A 20,488-nucleotide genomic window follows, 5' to 3' on the forward strand; every position below is an offset into this window, starting at 1 on the left:
CAGATGTTTCCAAAGAATGTATCATAACATTAATCATTCTAGAATCATATAATTTAAGTGTTGAAAGGCATCTTGGAGTTTGTCTGGTTCAATACGGTCATTTAAAACAGAAGAAAACAGAGACCCAGAGAAATTCACGGACTGGCCACAAAGTTAATGGTACGTAAACCCCCTCGCCACAAAAACACGGTTGGGGATTGACAACCGCCCCTTCAGTTCTTGGATCTGGATCCCCTTCGCTGTCCTAGATACTAGGCTTAACTGTCTTCTCCTCTAAATTTTTAGGAAGAAAAATCAAGGACTTTTTCTTCTTCTGAATCATTCTCCTATGTATTCCATGGCTGTTCCTTATACCTCCCCCCTTCTTCCTGTAGTTGAAGCTTTTCAGAGCTGTGTTCCTTTCCGTGCAAGACAGAACATTAAAGGTGATCAGACACTGGATTCTGGCGAGGCCTCATGAGAGGAAAGGCACACTCAGCTTTCTCTAACTCCATCCTCCTGCCGGCCCCACTTTATTTCAGAGCCTCTGACAGACATGAGACTCCGAAGAGTGAGATATATGGTGTGCTGACATTGTAGTAGAGACTTGGTTCTTCTTCCCCTCCGTAAAAGGCACAACTCTGAACTCCCTCCCCTGAAGCACTTGAAATTATACCATCTCACTCTTTTGTGACGTTGCAAACTACCTTCTTACTCTTCTACTTTCTGATAAATATAGGATAACATATTCCCTGAGCACAAGTATAAACATATCTGAATGTATTTCTTAATGAAGTTATTTTATAGTCATCTTTTGGTATACCGTATACTCCCACACACGTGGGACAAAGTCCATGTACATATAGGAGGTGTGCCCTCCAGCATGGAATATGGACCAATTCTAAGAGAAGTTTGGTTTTGACATTCTCCTTTTTTGCCCTGATCTCCACTTTTTCCAAATCCTGGATAGGCGGTCCTCTGCAGTCTTCCTGCTACGTATACCCTGTTGTAATACTCTCTGTGGTCTATTCTTCCTCTCTGATTGTTCAAAATTCTTTCAAATTCCCCTATCAAATTCCACTCTTTTAGTGTAGGTTATCACCTCAACTAGCCTTTTGTCAGAGAGTGGTTTGGAACCAATTCATACTCATGTGTAAACGGTTGATAGGTTGTGATCAAAATAGGTTGTGGCCTATCTATGATCTCAAAGGAAAAATCCTTGTTAAGCAGTAATCTTATTGCTGGAATTTCAGTCAATGTGTCAAAGGGAAGTGAAATGAGTCAAGGGTAGGGGAAGATATTTTAAGTCAAGAATTTGTCTTGATTCTGACAAGATTCTTTCTCCTAAACTAAGAGGAGGGGTCTCCGCTGTGCCCACAGTCTGCGCCACAGAGCAGTACATGTGATCTTATAAGACTATTTTTTTCTGGTTCCTGAGTTTGTGCACATGGAAAAAAAATCACAGAAAGATGTTATTCAATCACAATCACTAACCAATAATCTTCATTATGTTTGTTAATTAAAGGTAAACTTACATGAAATGTTTGAGAATCAAACATTTAATTATTTTCCCCCTAAAATATCTCTTCCCACACTATCACAAAGATCATAAAACACCATGGTGGCCAGCAATGGGAGATTTGTCACCAAATAACACTCAACCATGTGAAAGTCTGAAGAGAAAAGAATTCTTTCCCTTCAACTTGAACCTTGTTTGGCTGGGATTTTTCTCACCAGAGTCTTCCTATTTTTTTTCCATGGGCAACTGCCCCCTTGATTAATCCCATTTCCCTCAGTCTTAGTTTTTCCAAGCAGCTGAGCAAACAAAGATGCAGGCGTCCATTTTAACGTGCTTCCTCCCTCAAGCCCTCTGGGATGGGCCGTCTGTTCATCCTGTTCATAAACCAATGGCCTGAATGTGCTTGGAGAAAGCAGCAAGGATCTTCTGTCAGGATTAATTTTAATAGGCCACAGTCTGTTCCCTGGTAACCACAGCCTCAGTAAATGGCTTTAAATTACTATTTGCTGATAAAGAGGGAGATAGGAGTTGAAAATTTGGTTCCTCATTTCAAACAGTTTGGATAAGTAATGCAAGAATTTACTTTTAGTGTGGAGTACATGCATTTTACAGCCTAAGCCCTTGGGTAGCTGAGGAAAACCTTTTGTTGCAGTGGGATCACAGTAAAATACAAAGAGGGGAAATGTGACATTTTGTAGTATAGAATTTTAGAGCTAGAAGGGAAATGAAGAATTTATCGGGTTATTTCCCAGCATAAGGCTCCCGATGAAGCTTTCTGTTTCTGATTTCTGTGCAGAGAAACTTTATCCCTGCGGCCCCTCCCACTGTTCTGTCTCCCTCTTTACTGGTGTCGTGTCCCCGCCACACACACCCCCACTCTGCTCTTCTCATGCCTGATTCCACTTCCCTGTTGCCTTCTGCATTTCTCTCCCCTGACTGGCCAGGCTCCTGCCAGTTATTTGGAAAGCTCTGTGCCAAGGGACGGACAAAGTCACAGGATGAGTGGCAGGAGGTCCTAGCACTCGTGTCTCCCTCTGTAAAGTGGGGCTAGTCTCCAGTGCTCTCTGCTCATCAGAGAAAGCAGGTGGGGACTGCCTGGAGGAGCAGGTTTGGTGAACGGTACATTATTGTACCATGAAGTCTAAGGTTTACCATTCTTTATTAATTTTCATTAGCTACAGCCACTATGGTTTGTTTGAAAGTACAGCATGTTCCATTCCCAAATGAATGCTGAAAGAAAACAAAAGAAAACAAAAAAAAGAAAAGAAAAGAAAAGAAATTGCTTCAACCGTGGTTATGACTCTTGGTTCCCATGTCTCCCTCACATGCCCAGGACACAGCAAGCAGCACAGCAAAGGCCAGCCCGCCCTCTCCTCCGTCAGCCCTCTCCCTCTGAAGTCCTGATGGACCCTTGATTTTCCTAACAGAGTGATGCTATCGGCTCTGTATCAGGCAGGGTTCGTCAGAGAGACAGATATAGTAGCATGTGTGTAGATAATCATGGGAGCCAATTCCTTAAAATGAATCTCAGAGATATGGTTCACATGCCTATCCCTGCAGGTAGGCAAGAGGCTGGAGAGGCAGAGAAAAACCACTAGCGCGGCTCAAGTCTGAAGGCTGTCTGCTGGCAGAATGCCTTCTTGCTCAGGGGAGGTCAGTCTTTATTCTACGAAGGGCTTCATCTGATTGGAGGAGACCCACGCACATTATGGGGGGCAAGCCCACCGATGTGAACATTCATCTCAGCCAAAAAAACACCTTCACCGAAACATCTAGAATAATGTTTGTCCAAACATCTGAGCACCATAACCTAGGCAACCGACACATAAAAGTAATAAAAGTTTCTTTTTCGGTGATCCTTGTTCCCAGTGACTTTGTCTGCTTCAAGTATCTGCCTATCCACTCCTTTCCATTTTCTTGTGGGACTCACCTCCCACGAACCGTCATTTTGCTGCCCAGGTTCCATCTGACAGGAGTTGGGCTACATTTTTCCTTTATGCTTTCATCACCCGCCACTGTCACTGTGACCATATACCACTGACAATTCTAGGCAGAGAGACTGGGCATGCTCCTCTGTGTGCCCCTGCAGTGCTCCCCACCTCCACTGTGCGGTGATGCCAGCGCGGTGGGGGGACCATCTCCGGGAGCTGAGAGGCCCAACAAGTAGGGAATGAACACTTCGAGTTTTTGCTACACGGATATTGGTGTTCCCTCATCAGTATCCCAAGTGAAGGAAGAAAAAAAAAATTTTTATTTTTTTATTTTTATTTTTTTTTTTAAAGGAAGAAAACTATCCAACGGCACTTAGAAGGAAAAGGACAGATAAGGCCAGGATAGGATACCTGTTAGGAACTGTTAGAGCAGTTCACTCAAGGAGTTGGAGATGAAGGACCCCAGGTCAGAATTATACTATAGCCTATAAGTTTTAACATTCTTTTTATGACCAGCTTATGCTAACTGAGAAACTGTAGCTAGCTGACGATAGTGGCAGTGTTGGATTCTTGGGTAAGGGGATCCGCGGGTCTTTCAGAGAGAGGCAATGAAGGCAATGCTGGGTATGTGAGGAGGTGTTATAAGCGCTGGGAAGACGGAGAAGTATCCAGAAAGAAGGTATTTAGACGGTGGGGTTGAGTTAAGAGACTAGCTGGGTATGAATACTTAGTTTCTGGATTGGGCAACTAGGTGGACGGGGATGCCATTAAATGGGAATTTTAAAAAGGAAGAGTGAGTTGGGGGAAGGGAACAGAAGTTCAGCTTTGGAGGAGCTGAACCGGAAGAATCTTTGGAACATCCAGGTGGGAGGGTCCTAACACTGGCTCTGATTCTCGCCTGAGAGCAAAAACCACCAGAGCCGAAAATCCTGGAGAAACTGGTAGCATGGGGGTTGAGGTTAGGAGAGAGTTGTGAGGAGGAGGAAGTGGTCAACAGGCCAGAGGCGGCAAAGGAGGAAAGAGACTGAAACTTGCTTCTTTGGCTAGGACGACGTGAGAGGGTTCATGGCACTGGTGAGCAGAGAAAATGGGAGTCAGAGGGTGCCGACAAGTCTTTTAGGCAGCTTAGCCTTGAAAACAGAGAAAAGGGTGGAAGACAGAGGGGGTCCTTTTAACAGCTTCACTGGGACATAACGGAGCTGTCATGCAGCAGATATATTTTAAGTGTAAAACGGGATAAGGTGTGACTCGTGAAATGAATGTACTCACGTAACCATCGCTACAATCAAGATAATGAACGTATCCATCACCCCCGAAGGTTTTCTACCGCCCCTTCATAATCCTTCCCTGCAGCCTCCCCTTGACATCCCACATCATCAGGCAATCACTGATCTACTTCCAGTCACTAAAGATTAGATTGCATCTTTTGGAATTTTATGTAAATGGAATTCTACAATCCGGACTCTTCCTGGCTTCACTCAGGATAATGGAGATTCACTAAGGCTGCTGCATGGAGGACAGTAGTCAATTGTATGGACACACTCTGATTTGTTTATCCATTCACCTAGTGACAGATGTAGGGTTGTTTCCGTTTCCTATTACGAATGAAGCTGCTATGAACATTTACATACAGGTCTTCAGACAGACAGGCTTTTGTTTCTCTTGCTAGGGTAAAGACCTAGCAGAGGAATAGCTGGGTTACGTGGTAGGTTTTCAGAACCTACCCAACTGTTTTTTGAAGGGGTTGTATTATTTTACGTTCACATTAGCAGTGTAAGTTCCAATTGTCCCACATCCTTTCCAACACTTGGTATGGTCAATCTTTCTCATTACAGACATTTTATTTTAAGATTTTATTTATTTATTTGACAGAAATCACAAGCAGGCAGAGAGGCAGGCGGGGTAGGGGGGTGGGTGTGGGGAAGCAGGCTTCCCACCAAGCAGAGAGCCTGATGCGGGGCCTCAATCCCAGGACCCTGAGATCATGACCTGAGCCACCCAGACGTCCCTCATTTCAGACATTTTAATAATTGTGTTGTAGTATCTCACTATATTTTTGTTTCTAAAATTTTATTTATGAGAGAGAGAGGGAGAGCACAAGTGGGGGGAGCAGCAGAGAGAGAGTGTGAGAAGCAGGCTCCCTGCTGAGGGAGGCTTGATCCCTGGGCCCCAGGATCGTGATCTGAGCCAAAGGCAGATGCTTAACCAACTAAGCCACGCAGGCTCTCTCATTGGGTTTTTAATTTGCTTTTTCTTAATGGATAATAACACTGCTCACCTTTCATATTCTTACTTCTTCATATACCTTCAGTGAAATGTGTGTTCAAATATTTTATGATCTAACCTTAGAAGTGATACCTCGCCACTTTCACCATTTGTTTTATTTTTTTACCATGTTCTGTTTGTTAGAAGTAAGTCCATTCCACATTTAATGGGAAGGGATTACCATAGGGCAGGACCATTGGGAACCCATCCTGAAGGCTGCCTATAACAGATGGCTTCCCATTTCTCTCGGAGCAAAATTCAAACTCCGTATTCGGGCTTAAGCCCTGAAAGATCTAGTTCTGGCCTTTTGTTTGTCTGTTATTTGGACGTGCTAAGCTCCCTCTCCTTTTAGAGCCTTGGCATTTGTTCTTCCCTCTACTTGGGATGCTTCCCTTTCTACATGGGAGACTTTCCCATGGTTAATTCTTGTCTCAGCTTACAAATGGCCTCAGAAAAACCAACCTCAGTCACCCTCCATCACCTCAGTCAAGGTAGCCTCCCAATCGCTCCTTAACATCCACCTGTATTAACTCTCTAGGTGACACTAGTACTAATAGAATGTAAGTTTCAGCATGGCAGGAGACTTCTGTCTCACTCACCATGATACCTCCAAAGTCTAGAATAGTGTCCCCCACACAGTAATTATTTGTTGAGTGAACAAATGAATGAGATCCCCAAGGAGGCAATATAGATGGGATCCAGATCACAGCTGGTGGAATTAATCTTGATTAACGCTCCTGCTTCTACTGCTGTTCAACAAATCACCCTAAACTTAAAGGTATAAAACAACAACCATTTTATTATGCGCCCGAATTCTGTAGGTCAAGGCCTCAGTTTGGGAGCCTAGAAGGCTGTTCTAGTCGGGGGCTGGAATCATTCAAAGGTTTGTTCACTCGAGTATCTCGTGGTTAATGCTCCCTTTTGGTGGAAACCCCAGTTTAGGCTGACAAAACACCAAAGACCCACACAAACTCAGGTTTCTGCATAGCTGGCTTGCTGGCTGGGTTCCAACAGTAAGCACCCCAAGAAAATTAGGCAGAAGCTGCATTACTTTTTACTACGAAGACTGGAAAAATCACTTTTGCTCTAGTCATAAGCATGCCCAGATTCAAGGATCAGGAGGACCAATCCCATTTTTGGGGGGCGGGGGTTAAATTCACATCGTAAGAACATGTGGCATGAGAAATAGTTTTGCCGCCATTCTGGTGGACCCCAGGCATACCACGGCCAGTTTGTGGCCTGACAATCAGTGGAAGAAAACAGAGAAGAGCAGCCTGGAGATTCTGAGGATCAATGCTACCAATTTTACAACTGATTTCTAATTTTTATTTTCAACTCTAAGGACAAATGGAAATCTTTCCCAGGTTTGTTTTTGTCCTTTCTTGAGAAACCACAGGTGCATGCAAATAGGGGTGGGGTGGGGCGGGGGGAGGAACAGAGGAAGAGGGAGAATAGAATTTTAAGCACGCTCCACCCCCTGCCCCCCCACCTCCCCAGCACAGAGCCCCACACAGGGCTTGAGCTCAGGACCCTGACTGAGATCATGACCTGAGCTGAAATCAAGAGTCTGAGGCTTAACTGAGTGAGCCGCCCAGGCGCCTGTTTTTGTCCTTTTAAACTGCACGCAAAGGACACCTTTAAGGCTTGGTGGCAATGGGATGGCTAAGTCATCCTGGCAGCACTGCACATAATGAAATCATCCTCTCCTTTAATTCTCCATTTTGAATTTTTCTTGCTAATAGTCAAATTCATTAGCTTACTCTGAGGATAATTAATACTCTGGATATTCATCCAAGTACCACTGGAAAAGTGACTTAGACTTTTTTAAAGGGCATGGAAACCCAAAGACAAAAACTAAAAATGCTGGTCTAAATTCAACTTTTAACAGATGGGCTCTTGATATCAACTGGAATTCTTCAGCAGAGATTAGCTGCCTGTGGTTTGTGGGCTTCCTTTCAAGTAGACAGTTAAAATCTATGGTACTTGTTGTTTCTCTCTTTGTTAAATGTCTCCATTTTACATAAGGCCCCCTCCCCCAACATTGCTGTTAAAATTTGTTCTAAAACTTATCTTTCCTTTGTTTGATGGATTATAGAATACATGACCTTTCATACTGAAGTACAAATAGCCTGGTTTTAGGTTTTACGGTGCTGTTCCCTCACTTGCCAAACTTCTTGGTTGGTGACAAAACGAGTCAGTTTGTGCATGGGTGCTGTTAAAAATTGACATTTGTATTAGGACATCTTGAAGTTCTAAGCTAGGTTGTATGAAAGATCCTATCCCATAGCACTGAAAATATCTTCACAATCACTATGGCTGATACTTATACATAAAACGCTTACGATTATACATATGAAAGGGACACTTCATTAAGAAGAACATGAGAGAAAGGCTGTGAGAAAAATTGAGAGGGAGATTCCACTAACTAATACCTGCTGTACGCATTAGGAGAGACAGAAAAGTATACACATAATTCCCTGACAGAACTCCCTGACTTTACAACTTTGTTAGAAAGGAAAAAGAACTCACCATGCATAACACAACTGGAGAAGCGTAACAGGAGATTTGAGCTCTAAGAGGCATAGTTATGCTCAAAAGAAAGAACAATTGGGGTTGGAATAACCTAGGAATGCTCAGGGAGAAGATGAGGCTTGAATTTAGATTTATAATGGGTGAAGGGTAAAGTGACAGCTTTCCACAAGAAGAAAACAGTAGGGGGCAAAATTCAAAATTCGGAGTCTGGAAAGAAGGCATCCTTGCCTTGAGGACACCTGTGGCCTAGGACCAGAAGATGGGGATTCACCACTGTTGGGTTAATAAAAGCCTCCAGCTATGGCCCAGGGACAGGTTGAGGGAGGCTTTGGGGAGCTTGCTGGGGGCCAACTAACTACCTGACTCAAAGGCCTTACTCAAGTATCTCTTATATAGCTGGGCTGAAGCAGGTTCTTGATATCTTTGAAAGCAAGGCTTATGCTGAGAATTTTAATACTTCAGTTAACCTGATCAGAATGAACTAGATTGGGACACTATAGAAATGACTTAAACTGTACTCCCTGGCATGGTTTCAGATTTTATCTAGAGCTTCAGTCTGCCTGGGAGGGAGCTGCTCTGTTTATTATAGCACTTCACATGGGATTGAGAAAATTTAAGTTTTCCATATCAAAGAATGGGGAGGTGGTGTTGTAGGTTACCGGGGTGTCCCAACCTCCCAACTGATAGCTGTTGGGACTCTTGTATGCTTCCTATTCTTTATTTTGGGACACAGCTCTGGTAGCTGAATTGTAAAGAGAAGTAAGAGCTGTTTGGGATGTTTGACACTGCTGTACTCTGCTTAACAGCCTGAAAAGGCTCTTTCAACAATTTTAAACATCAGGATATAGGCATAAGGCCAAGAAGGAGATTTTCAAATAGGTGTTGTAGAAAGAGTAGCTGGGAGTTTGAGTGAAAATCTGGCGCTATCACTTACTCAGTTTGGGGCCCTGATAATACTTAATTGATTATGTGTTTTTCTACAGGTGAAACAGGGAATGATGAAGGAGGGGTTCTCAGTGGCTTGTCCAGCACCTCCCACCATCATCCCTTGCAGGCCTTTGGAAATGTGTGTGTACCTGCAGACTGAGAGTGGGGGGCGGTGGGGGAGGTAAAGGCGTTCTGGATTGTTCCGAGTTGGGGATGCCTACAAAACTAGCGGGCGCAAGCCAGACACCAAATGTCTCGCAATGCCTGAGGCAGTGCCACAGATGAAAACTCCTGCTCCAAATGCCAGAGTCCCATTAAGAAATGCTGACACTCCCCACAAGGTTCCCTCCAACTCTGAGGACGTCATTAAGCCCTGGCAGCACCCCGGGCCAAAGCCTCTCGAGCCCCGTCCAGAACATTCCCCCAACTACACCAACGGCTAACCAACTCATCGCTCAGGTTCGACTTACAGTTCCCTTCTCAGAGGCACCTGCCCTGGTGCCCATACCAATCTTACTATTATACTGTTTCATCATTACCGGATTAATGTCTGTCTCCCTCCACCCCTCGGTAAACTCCATAACGGCAGGACTCGTGGATATTTGTCGGGGTCACAGCGGCGCTAGCCAACACTTTTTTGAATAAACGTGAAGAGCGGACGAACGGAGAAAACACAACCGGCGTAAACGCGAGCCCAAACGCGGCGGGACCCCACCGCCTCCCCCAAACCGCGGGAACTTCCGCCCCTTCCCTCTCCTCCCGGCGCCCCCCTTCTCCTTGCCCGTGTTTGTTTCCGGTGTTTCAATAAAGCTCGATTCGGTTCGAAGAAGACCCGTTCTTCCGGGAAAATGGCGGCTCCCGCTCGTACCTCGGAGTCCACGCCGGCGGCGGATCCGGCGCTAGCTGCGGGGGCTGCTGAGGAAACCGACTGCCCGCCGCCTCGCCAGCCTCAGCCCCCGCAGAATGTCCTCGCTGGCCCGCGGCTTCGAGCCCCAAGTTCCCGAGGACTTGGGGCGGCGGAGTTTGGCAGAGCTGCGGGAGATGTTGAAGCGCCAGGAGAGACTTTTGCGCAACGAGTAAGCTTGGGTCCCGCCGAGTCACCGCCAGGCTTCTTCGGTTCGGTGTCCCTGGGACGCGTTCCTTCCCCTCCTCCATACCGGGTTCCTTTCCGTGGAAGGTGACCTTGTCTCAGATCCGTTTCGATCCCGCCGGCGAGTAGAGGGCCTCCAGCCTTAAAGCCGGCTGCGCCCTGGTTTGGCACGTACCTACGGCCCGTGCGGATGGTTAGCGTGCGGAAAGGCAGCTTAGGGGTTTCAGCTGTTCCCTTAGCTCCTTGTTTTAATTACCCGGCCACTGTGACGGTTCCCTGAAGAGAGGGTCTGTATCCTAAATACCCGTGTACCCCAGCCTCCCTTGCCGCCCTTGTCGTCCCCAAAACATCTTGTCAGTTTCATCTAGGACCTGTAGGAAAGCGAAAGAATGGGACACAGAGTGCTGTATTAAGCAGGAAAAGTTGGTCTCATTTAGCTGGCAGTCTTAACGACTTTAGCAGCTGAGCAATACAATGAACGTGAAAGAAACTTAATGGAGCAGCTTGGTGTAGGAAGGTTTGAAGGAATGAAAGACAGAAGACAGCTGGAGGGTATTTTCAGAGAAGTTCCCAGCCAGGGCGTGTAGAAGGGTGGTTGTGGGACTGGGAAAACTACATCAGGCATGGAGTAATTTGGATATGTAGATGAAGGAGATGGCTGAAGTTTCCAGCTTGTATAGAGAACCACTAATAAGAACAAAAATTGGGGAATAGATCTGAGGTTGATTTCACTTAGGGAGGGGGTGCTGAGTTGAGGGGAGAGTTAATTATATGTACTTAAAAACTGGAGAAGTGGTCTTGAGGACCCGGAGAGAGAAGGCTGAGGACATACAGGAATCTCAACTGCAGAGGGATGTTAATGTTGAAACTGTGGGAAGGAATGTAGTGTGAAAGAATAAAAAGCCAGAGGTGTACTCTTCCCTCCGTTTCTTATATGGATAAAGAAAAGAGAATCTGAAAAGAAACCTAAGTCATTCAGCAAAAATGATCATTTAGGAGCTTTCTCGTAGGGCAAGTACTTTGACTTTGTGAGAATGGGTTTTTAATCTATAGCAGGGACTTAACTTTTTGGCCTCAGGACCCCTTTATACTGTTAAGACTTACTGAGCATGCCAGGGAGCTCTTGTTTTATGTGTGTTACATCTACTGATGTTTATTGGTGTGTTAGGAATTACAGGTGAGAGGGGCACCTGGGTGGCACAGTCGTTCCACTCTTGGTTTCCGCTAAGGTCATGATCTCAGACTCAAGATGGAACCCCGAGTTGGACTCTATGCTTAGCATGGAGTCCGCTTGGGATTCTCTCTCCCTCTCCCTTTCCCACTTATGCTCACTTGCTCTCTCTCTCACTCTCAAAATAAATCTAAAAAAAAAAAAAAAAAGGAATTCTAGGTGGGAGATCTTTAAAATACAAGAATACACAGTCATGAGCCATCAGAGCAATGATACCACATATCATGTGGCCCCTGGAAATCTCTGCTGTACCCATATAAGATAATGAACGTGGAAATGGCAAGTTATGACTTAGTGCTATTAAAAAAATAATTCTGGCCTTGCAGAACCATCCACCTCCCCTCCCCACGAAGGTCTTGGACATCTCACTTTAAAAACTGCAAGTTTTGGAGTATATTAAAGAGTATTATATGTTTAAGATACTTCTGCTGAAATTCTAATTAGGCATATGAAGGATGTTTTTCCTGCATCCCCTTGTTTTGTTTTTTTTTTTAGGGTATTTTAGATGACGACTTATTTCATTCCTGTTCTGAGGCTGTTGGAGGTCAGATTTTTGACTTACAGATAGATTTTTCTCACTTTGAGGATAATGCTCTCTCTTTATATCTCAAGTTTGAAAACATGGCTCTGACAGATACATATTTGTTTCATTTTTTTCCATTCAACAGAAAATTCATTTGCAAATTGCCCGACAAAGGTAAAAAGATCTTAGACTCTGTTGCCAAAGTGAAAGCTGCCATTGCCGAATGTGAAGTTAGAGGAAAAAGTGGACTGTTTCATCCTGTTAGTTTAGACTGTAAGCTACGGCAAAAAGCAGTTGCAGTTGTTGATGTGGACACTGAAACGGCCCAGAGTTCTGACCGGATACTTGATACTTCATCGCTAGTCTGTGGCTCTTCCTCTGTAAGTAACACCGAGTCATCTAAAACCACCTCCCAGCAGCGGGGACTTGTACATCCTCCTCACGAAGGCGATGAAGAGGCTCCCGAAGTTGAGTACATAGTGAGCGCGTGCCCAGCTTCCCGTAGCAGAGCCAGCGCGCCTTCCTCCTGCGCAGCTGGTGAGCGTCTCCTTCAGCATCATGTTTCAAGTCAAGCAGAAGATAATTTGAGCAGCTCTGACAGCCTGTTTATTAATAGGTTACAGAGGATCACAATTGTGGACTCAGGTGAAGAGTACTCAGAAGAGAACAGGAGTGCTGAGAACTTGGCAAGGTTCGATAGTGGGGCACAGAAGAAGCCTCATTTCATGGAAGTGCTAGAAACTCGAGCCAAAAACCCAGTACCCCTACTACATAAATTTAAAACTAATGTGTAAGTACTATCAGAAACAGGCCTGTCACAGGCACATACTATTTGTTAAACTCAAAAAATTGGAAGAATGCTGTCAGTTCAGTGGACTTTTTTTTGTGTGGGAGCTACTTATAGTTAGCAAAGAGCATCTTGTGGAAATAGCCTGACTGGATGGAGGGTTTGTGTTGAAAAATACTTAGGTTTTCAGCCAAATGATTGAATGGGTTTAAATAGCAGGTAGAGTATTAGAGTTCAGGGTGGGCTTAGCCAACATTTGATATTAAACCCGGAGAGAGAATTTATTATGACTATTTTCCACAATAATTTTTTGGTATGTAGCTCCCCCTTTGATTAGACTGTAAGCTAAGGGAAAAGGAGCTTTAGAAGCCAATGGACTTGACAGTGAAAGATGTTTGTATGCTCACTATAGGTAAGGAACTGGTGCTGGGGTGGCACAGAAGTAAAGATCCCATTCCTCAAAGAATTCAGGATCTAGGTGAAGACCCAAGGCCTACCCACTTGGAAGAACATTGAACTGTATCATAACAACTTGAGGGGGAAGAGAGCTAGGAAGGGGTTAAAGAAATTGAAAAACAGATTGGGGCAGGAGGGTAAACGAACCATGCTTCTGAGTTCCTTGTCATAGTTTTGTTTCTGAGATTTCCAGAGAAAGAAAAGCTCTTTGAAGAGAAAGGAATTTTATCCAGTGTATTTAGCCTACCTGTCTGTAATTACCAGGCTTACATTACGCACAAAGTGGAATCACTACTACTTTTCTTCGAAAAGCTGAGAAGCTCTACTTAGAAATACCTAAAACTTTCAGAGAATTATTATAGAGTCTTTAAAGTGTAACCCTGCCATTTTTTTTTAACTTGAAAACATTTTATTCTCTCTAGAAAAACCAAGAAGATGAATTACATTAATTTTTAGGTAGGAATAAAAAGTAATGTTTGTACTCTTGATGTACAAAGTGAGTAACCTCTCATCTTGTGTGCAGTGAGGTGTATTTCCTCACTTCCAGGAAGAGAAAACCAGAAGCAGCATCTAGTCAGTCAGAGGATACACTGACCCTGGTTCTTTCCTGTGGTGCTTTAGCCAGAAGCCGGAGTGGGGAGAGCCAGAGGCCTCCCGTGTAGTTAGAGCAGATGGGGAAAGGCTGGGCCTGGACTCGTGTGGATCAAGAGATTCCATGGGTGAGCAGCCTTTGACTCCTTTTCTGTTCTATCTTTGGCCTCCACTGTGCCTTTGGGCACCCTGTATTTCCTGGGTGCTGGTAGCTGCCTCTTACCTCCCTCTAGCTTAAGTGTTTCCAGAGCTTCCGATTTACATGGCCAGTTACCATGAAACCTGCCCTGTGGGTGTTCTGTGGCACCTCAGACTTAACCATGTGCAGAATAGAACGCATTTCTTCCCACGATTGCTCCCATATTCCCTAAATTCATAGTGCCGCCACTTTATTTTTTTCTCCCAACGTGTCTTTTGCTTCATCTCCCTATCTGCCAGCCATATAGACCGACAGTATATTTTGTTGATTTTCATCTCTATGCATCCTCCTTTCAGAGTGAAGGCTCTCCCTCTCCTGGGCTAAAACTGGCTTGGTCTGGACTCTAGGCTTAATTCATCTAGTCCATCTCCTCCACTGCTCAGAGTGAAATTCGTACAGTGCAGATCTGACCCATTACACAGAACTCCTTGATGAGGACTGGGCCCGGTCTACTTGCCAGCCTTACCTCACGGCCTTTCCTCTGCACACCACCCCTTGAACTCCCTTTGCGCCACACCGTGTTGCCCCTCACTCCCCACTGGGATGCCCTCCTCCCCTCATTTACATGGTGAGCATTTATTATTTCAAGATTCCTCAAAATTCACTCTTTAAAAACTTCTGACAGCTTCCCTGTCTTCCATTAGAACTTAGGGTTTCCTTTCTGTTCAGTGTGACAGTATGTATAGTGTGAACACCACCTCTGCTGAGTGTTCTACAGGTGGTATTACGGCACGGAAACTGTGTACAAGTTTACAAGTTTGTTTACTGGACAGCAAGCCCATTTGCGCACGTTTTGGAAGGGAAAGATGGAAAGATGGCATCAGTTCAAGTGTAAGGTTGTAAGAACAAAGGATAATGCAGAGAGCTTATCAGCCTCCCTATTTGTTGAAACAGTAGATTGTCCTATTACTCTCCAAAAAGGTGCCAAGTTAAATACTCCTGTTTCTGGAGTAAATACGTCTAAAAACAGGAAGGGTCTTTACGAATATAAATATTGGAAACTACTTATGTTTACCTTTGTAGGATAATTAACTGCTAAGGTTAAAGGCTGCTTCTGTGTGGGAATGTTGTAAATGTGTCTATAAAAAGAAAATAGTCTGATGATATAACAAATTTGCCCTCCAGATTACCTTCACAACAGAATGATTCATCTAGTCATTGGCAGAGAAGAGGGTCTCCCATCTCCTCGGAAGAAAGGCAGCTCAGGGATAAGAAGCATCTTGATGATGTCACAGCAGCCCGACTTCTGCCACTTCACCATATGCCCGCACAGCTGCTCTCCATAGAAGAATCTTTGGCACTTCAGAAACAACAGAAACAGACTTATGAGGTATGTAGAGTTTTAAATGTTTCTTAAATGCTGCCAAGTCAGAATTTACATCAGAAGTTCACAGAGGATAGGACTTAATAGAAGGGTGCTTGAGAAATGGTCAGCTCTTGCCATTAGCTCTCAGATGTGAGCCTCTGGTTTTCTGAGAGTCTTCAAGTTGCTAGAACCACAGGACACAGCTGGAGATGATCACAGCTACGTGCAACAGCGGAGTGGTTTTTGCCAGGAAATGTGGGAAGACCACTGCAGAATTCCCCAGTCTCACGCCCATGCTGTCAGACTAGCAGGAGCCATGCTTCTCTGTCTTCCACCTCGTAAGCCCCATGTGAGAGGGTCTCTGTGGTGGAAGCTAACCAAGAATCAGGGAACCTCCTCCAGGTTTCTGTCTCCTGCCAGACAGGGAAGAGCGTAACATCGGAGTGGTGTGATGTTACCAACAGGCATTTGGACACGGAGCTTAAAAGCATGGTGTGCAGGCCCTCGTGAAGACAGAAGAATCGCCGCTTTTAATAACTTCATTTTGTATAGCACTTACTTCAAAGATCTGGGAGTTCTGCACCTTAAGCGTGTATATGGACAGCTTGTGTATAGAATAATGAGATGGGAGAAAATAGGTGAAGAAGGGAGGGAGAAAAGAAAGCGTCCAATGTACTTACAGTAATAGTTTGACCCTCCCCCAGAATAGCAGCTTAGCTTCGTAGACTTGCTTACGTAGATTTTAATCAGGTAGTAGATGCCAGTCAAGACAAAACCAGGCTGTTGTTCAGACTTGGCTTCTCACCGAAGCGCAGTTGGCATGGATTGGCATTTTCAAGGCACTCCTTTTTAAAAGCCATTTTGCCTCCTTGAGTAGCAAGGAAGCTCCCCTTGGGGAACAGGTTTTTAAATTATTTATACGATCTTGAGTGCCTGTCCTGAGATATCTGTAGGTTGAATTCAACTCCTTGGAAACCAGTTTCCTCGACAGAGTGCTGTTAGCTGCCACTTCAGTCCTGCGTCTCCAGGATATTCATGGCCTGAGGGGAAAGACACCAAGAGGTTCAAGTGGTAGGGGCAAAAGCATGAGAAAAGCAAAGAGCCAGATTGAAAATGGGCATTGCCACCTGCCATCAGCCTGTGGTCCTCTCATTGGGTATCTGCGAGCACATTGGCAGTGTCTAAAATTTGCTTGGACTTTCTGTCACAGTAATTTTCATGGGAACTTAATTTGGAGAGGGATAGTCGGTTTTTTTAAAGTATTGGTTTCTTGATTTCATTGTGACATTGAAATACAACTCTCAAGCCTGAAAGCCATGGTTTCATTGAGGAAAGAAGATTCTTTTTTGGAGAATCCACACAGCATTAGTGATTTTTGACACTTGATAGTTGAAACTGCTGTGTGAGTGTGTATGCACACATGTATGTGTCCACATACTTGAAACTCTGTTCATGTTTGTAACTCATAGTGCTCTGCAGGTTCTTCGGTTTCCCACGCAGAGGTGGGGTATTTCAGTGCACTGTTGTGTGTGAATGGACGTCTGACCACGACTGTGGCAGGCCGTAGCCCTCACCAGCATTGCCTGCCCCGCCCATCCGTGGTAGGCACAATTCAAGATGTGCACACTGCTAGAGAGAGCACTGAGGGAGCTGTATGCCCTTTTATTTCCACTTTAAATGACTTCCTGCTGAAAAAATTGTATGGAAAGGATGTGAATATGTAACGTTTTGCTTTGATTTTTTTTTTTTTTTTTTTTTTTTTTTTTTTTAAGGAGATGCAGGCCAAACTCGCAGCACAAAAATTAGCTGAAAGACTGAACATTAAGATGCAGAGCTATAATCCCGAAGGGGAGGCTTCAAGGAAGTACCGAGAAGTGAGGGATGAAGACGACGATCAGTCCTCTGGAGATGAATTCTGAAGATGCCAGTGGGATGTAAATCTCTGCTTGTTGAGTTGTCATGATCCTACATCAGACTTTCAAACACGTATCAAGATCGGTGTCAGACATTGTCGAGGAAAGGAATTTTTTAAAGTTACACAAAGGTAGCTATAAAAACAGCCCAGTTTGTCTTATCAAAAGATGACTTTCATGTGCTTAAAAAGTTTAATATTTGAATATTGTGTTTTAACCATACTGTATTAAAGTTTTGCAGTATGTTGTGTGTTGGTCTGATATTTTAGTACATAGTAAGCACAGGATTTTTTTTTCTAAGCCAAATGAAGCAGGTAACTGCTCTTTTCCTGGCTCTTACCTCTGTGGAATAACATTTATTACATGTCTGTCAGTGAAATACTTGGTTGCCCCAGGCATCACCTAAAATGAATTAGGAACATAAAGTTTCTTCCTTTTTCAAGGAATGAAGAGAGCAGCCCAGAAAATTTTATGCATGTTTGCATGGGGTTAATGAAGTAATTGGATGTGAAATACCTAGGAAGACACTCCTAGAGGATTCTGAAATGTTTGTTTCCTTCTTCTGTCTTCTCTTAGGAAGAATGTTACCTTTTTATTAGGAATAGGAGTACTTTTAGTTGGTGCTGGAGGGTGGACGGTCTTTCTGGATGATCATATTTGCCCAAAGTGACACAAGATACAGGAAAAGTCTAGGGTGACTAGGTGAAGGGAGGAGCTGTTCTTAGGCTTGATCTGACTTGAGTTCATTGCTCTAAGAGGCGACAGGTTCAGTTTGGTAAGAAAACAAAATTTTTTTAAACTACAATTGAATTGTCAATACACCGCCTCTCCCCACTCCGCAAGAGCCATATATAGGCTACAGAAATCTCAGTCTCATATGTATACACATTTATGTACTTTTCAAGGATTACATGGTTTTCAGAGATTTCTTTGTTTAATATGTTAGAGATTCTAAACAGTGCTGAAAGGAAGAATAAAATATTAGAGCAACTTCACAGTGTTAATGGTGATGTTTTATGGGTGTTTAATTAAGTTTAACTTGCTTTAAAAGAGACTTTCATATAAGACATTTTCCTGCAAACACATTTAGGAGTGCCAGGAAGGGCTGGGTTTTCCAGCATGGACTTCCAGATAGGGCTGGTGCTTTCCATCCCCTCCCCCCACCCCTCCCCTGGCACCCTTCTGCCCTCCCCCTAAAAATGTGCAAATACACTGAGCTAACAAATTCATTATTTCTCCTTTTAAAAAACAATAAAAAATGGATTTCACAACATAGAATTATTCCTTAGAGAATAAAATGATACATTTCTGGAAAGCCAAGTAATGTGGAAGGCGTCCCATGCGTGGACACACAGTCCCCTGTCGTCAGATCACCCAGAGAGTGCCTCTGTTAAGATTTGGGTATATCTACTTTACATACTCTTCCATATGTTTCTATTTTCAATAATGCAGTCATACGGCACAGTTGTTTTATAGCCTGCTCTATGTATGGTAAACATTTTCCCATTAGTAGATACTTTGCATTTTAGATAGCTCCAGAATATTCAATTTTATGGGTGTGCCCTAACTTTTAAAATTAATTTATTGTTTAACAGTTTGTTTGTTACAGCGTAAACTGTAATCAACAATGCAATCAACATCTTAAAAGATAATCACATTTGTACAAAAATTCTTTCCAGAAAATACCTTTCTATAAGTGAGATTGCTAGTTGGGAGTATAGCTAAGTTTTTGAGATTCTTGATCTATATCACTCACCACAAAGACTGTGTCCCTTTATGTTTCTCCAAGCAATATCAAACTCCCAGGACTGAAAATGGCTATTTAAAGTGTTTGCTAACTGAATAATCACAGGAAAGGATGATTTTTTAAATTTATGTTTCTTTGCTTAATGAAGGGTGAGTGATTTTTCATGTCTGTTGACCATTTATGTTCATTCTTTTGAGCATTGCTTATTCATATCTTAACTGTATTTTCTTGGACAATATGCTGTTTTTATTGGTCTATAAATTCTTGATGAATTAAGATGTCCAGCTTTTGTCATATGTTCTTGTTTTAGTGTGTTATTTTCTTTGTAATAGTTTGTGGTGTCTCAGTGTAGTAGTTTTCTTCAGAAGGCAGTCTTTGTGGTTACGTCTGAGCATGCCTGCCTTAGCCTCAGGATGGATACGTATTCATCTTTACTTTCTTCTAGGACTTCTTAAAAGTTTCACTTTTATACTTCTCTTTAATTCAAAAGGAAATTTTTAATCCATCTCAGGTTTTCTTGGGGAAGCCATATAAGGTAAGATTTAATTTTAATTTTTGCAGAGAGTTGACCAATTGGTTCAATATTATAAACCACCATTTCCCCACTGATTTGTAATGCTGTCGTTATAGGATATTAAATTCCCATGTGTCTTGTACTGTGGGCCTATTTCTGGGCCTTGTAGTTTTTCCTGCATTATTTTAATAATTATGGCTAATATTTGGTATACAGTTTCTCCCTTATTCTTTTAAATTCTGTCCAATATAACCTCCAGAGAAGTACACAAAACAGGTGTGCAGTTTAATGGGTAAAGCAAACAGCTATGTAATCACAAGCCAGATGCAGAAAAGCTACTGCCAGGACTCTGAAATGTCCCCATGTCCCCTGTGGGTATGCTGTTTATCCCCCAGAGCTAACTACTCTTCTGACTTTAGAGGAATACTGACCCCTCTTTAAACAATGGTTGTACCGGTTACATAGGCAATAATACGGTTAGTTTGTTTTGCCTACTTATGCCTTACAAAAATGGAATCCTACTGTATGTGTGTTTGATGTCTTTGACTCAATCAACATTGCTTATGAAATTCATGTGGCGTAAGTGCGGCTTATTCATCTCATAGCTGTGTAATGTGCCACTCCGTCAATCCCACTTCAATCTGGTGTGGCGAGCACTTCCCGTGGTATTTTCAGTTTGGGGCCATTACAAGCAATGCTGCAATGAAAGCATCTTTGTGCGCATAAACATTTCTGTTGGGTATTTACCTTGGCGTTCAATTGGTGCATTACAAGGTATGCATATTTTCAACACTTGATATTCCTACCATCCAGGGTCCAGCCCATCTGAGAGTTCCAGAACGCGAACGCCTGATATTACCAGACGTGAATCTTAGCCAGTAGGATGTTTTGATAGTAGACCTTTATTTTGGTTTTATTTTGCATTTCCCTAGTTAGGAATGGCATTGAGCATCTTGTTTACTGATCACTGGATTTCCT

The 20,488-nt window shown here is 43.4% G+C and overlaps 1 protein-coding gene and 1 long non-coding RNA gene across 2 annotated transcripts in view; one reads left to right on the forward strand and one right to left on the reverse strand.

Annotated features, from left to right (window-relative positions):
• Positions 1-10,046, reverse strand: part of LOC131835860 (uncharacterized) — a 26,062-nt gene extending 16,016 nt beyond the window's left edge. Inside the window, exon 1 of the long non-coding RNA XR_009355391.1 lies at positions 9,693-10,046. This is a non-coding gene — a long non-coding RNA (uncharacterized LOC131835860). The remainder of the gene's footprint in view (positions 1-9,692) is intronic.
• POLR2M (RNA polymerase II subunit M) lies at positions 9,985-19,274 on the forward strand. The gene is made up of 4 exons (XM_059180621.1): positions 9,985-10,229; positions 12,143-12,787; positions 15,156-15,360; positions 17,109-19,274. Exons 1-4 carry the CDS (start codon positions 10,117-10,119, stop codon positions 17,253-17,255), a joined length of 1,110 nt encoding a protein of 369 aa, XP_059036604.1. The 5' UTR covers positions 9,985-10,116; the 3' UTR covers positions 17,256-19,274.
• Positions 19,275-20,488: the final 1,214 nt, after the last annotated feature.

The sequence above is a fragment of the Mustela lutreola genome, chromosome 7 (genome assembly GCF_030435805.1).
Source record: "Mustela lutreola isolate mMusLut2 chromosome 7, mMusLut2.pri, whole genome shotgun sequence".
NCBI lineage: Eukaryota > Metazoa > Chordata > Mammalia > Carnivora > Mustelidae > Mustela > Mustela lutreola.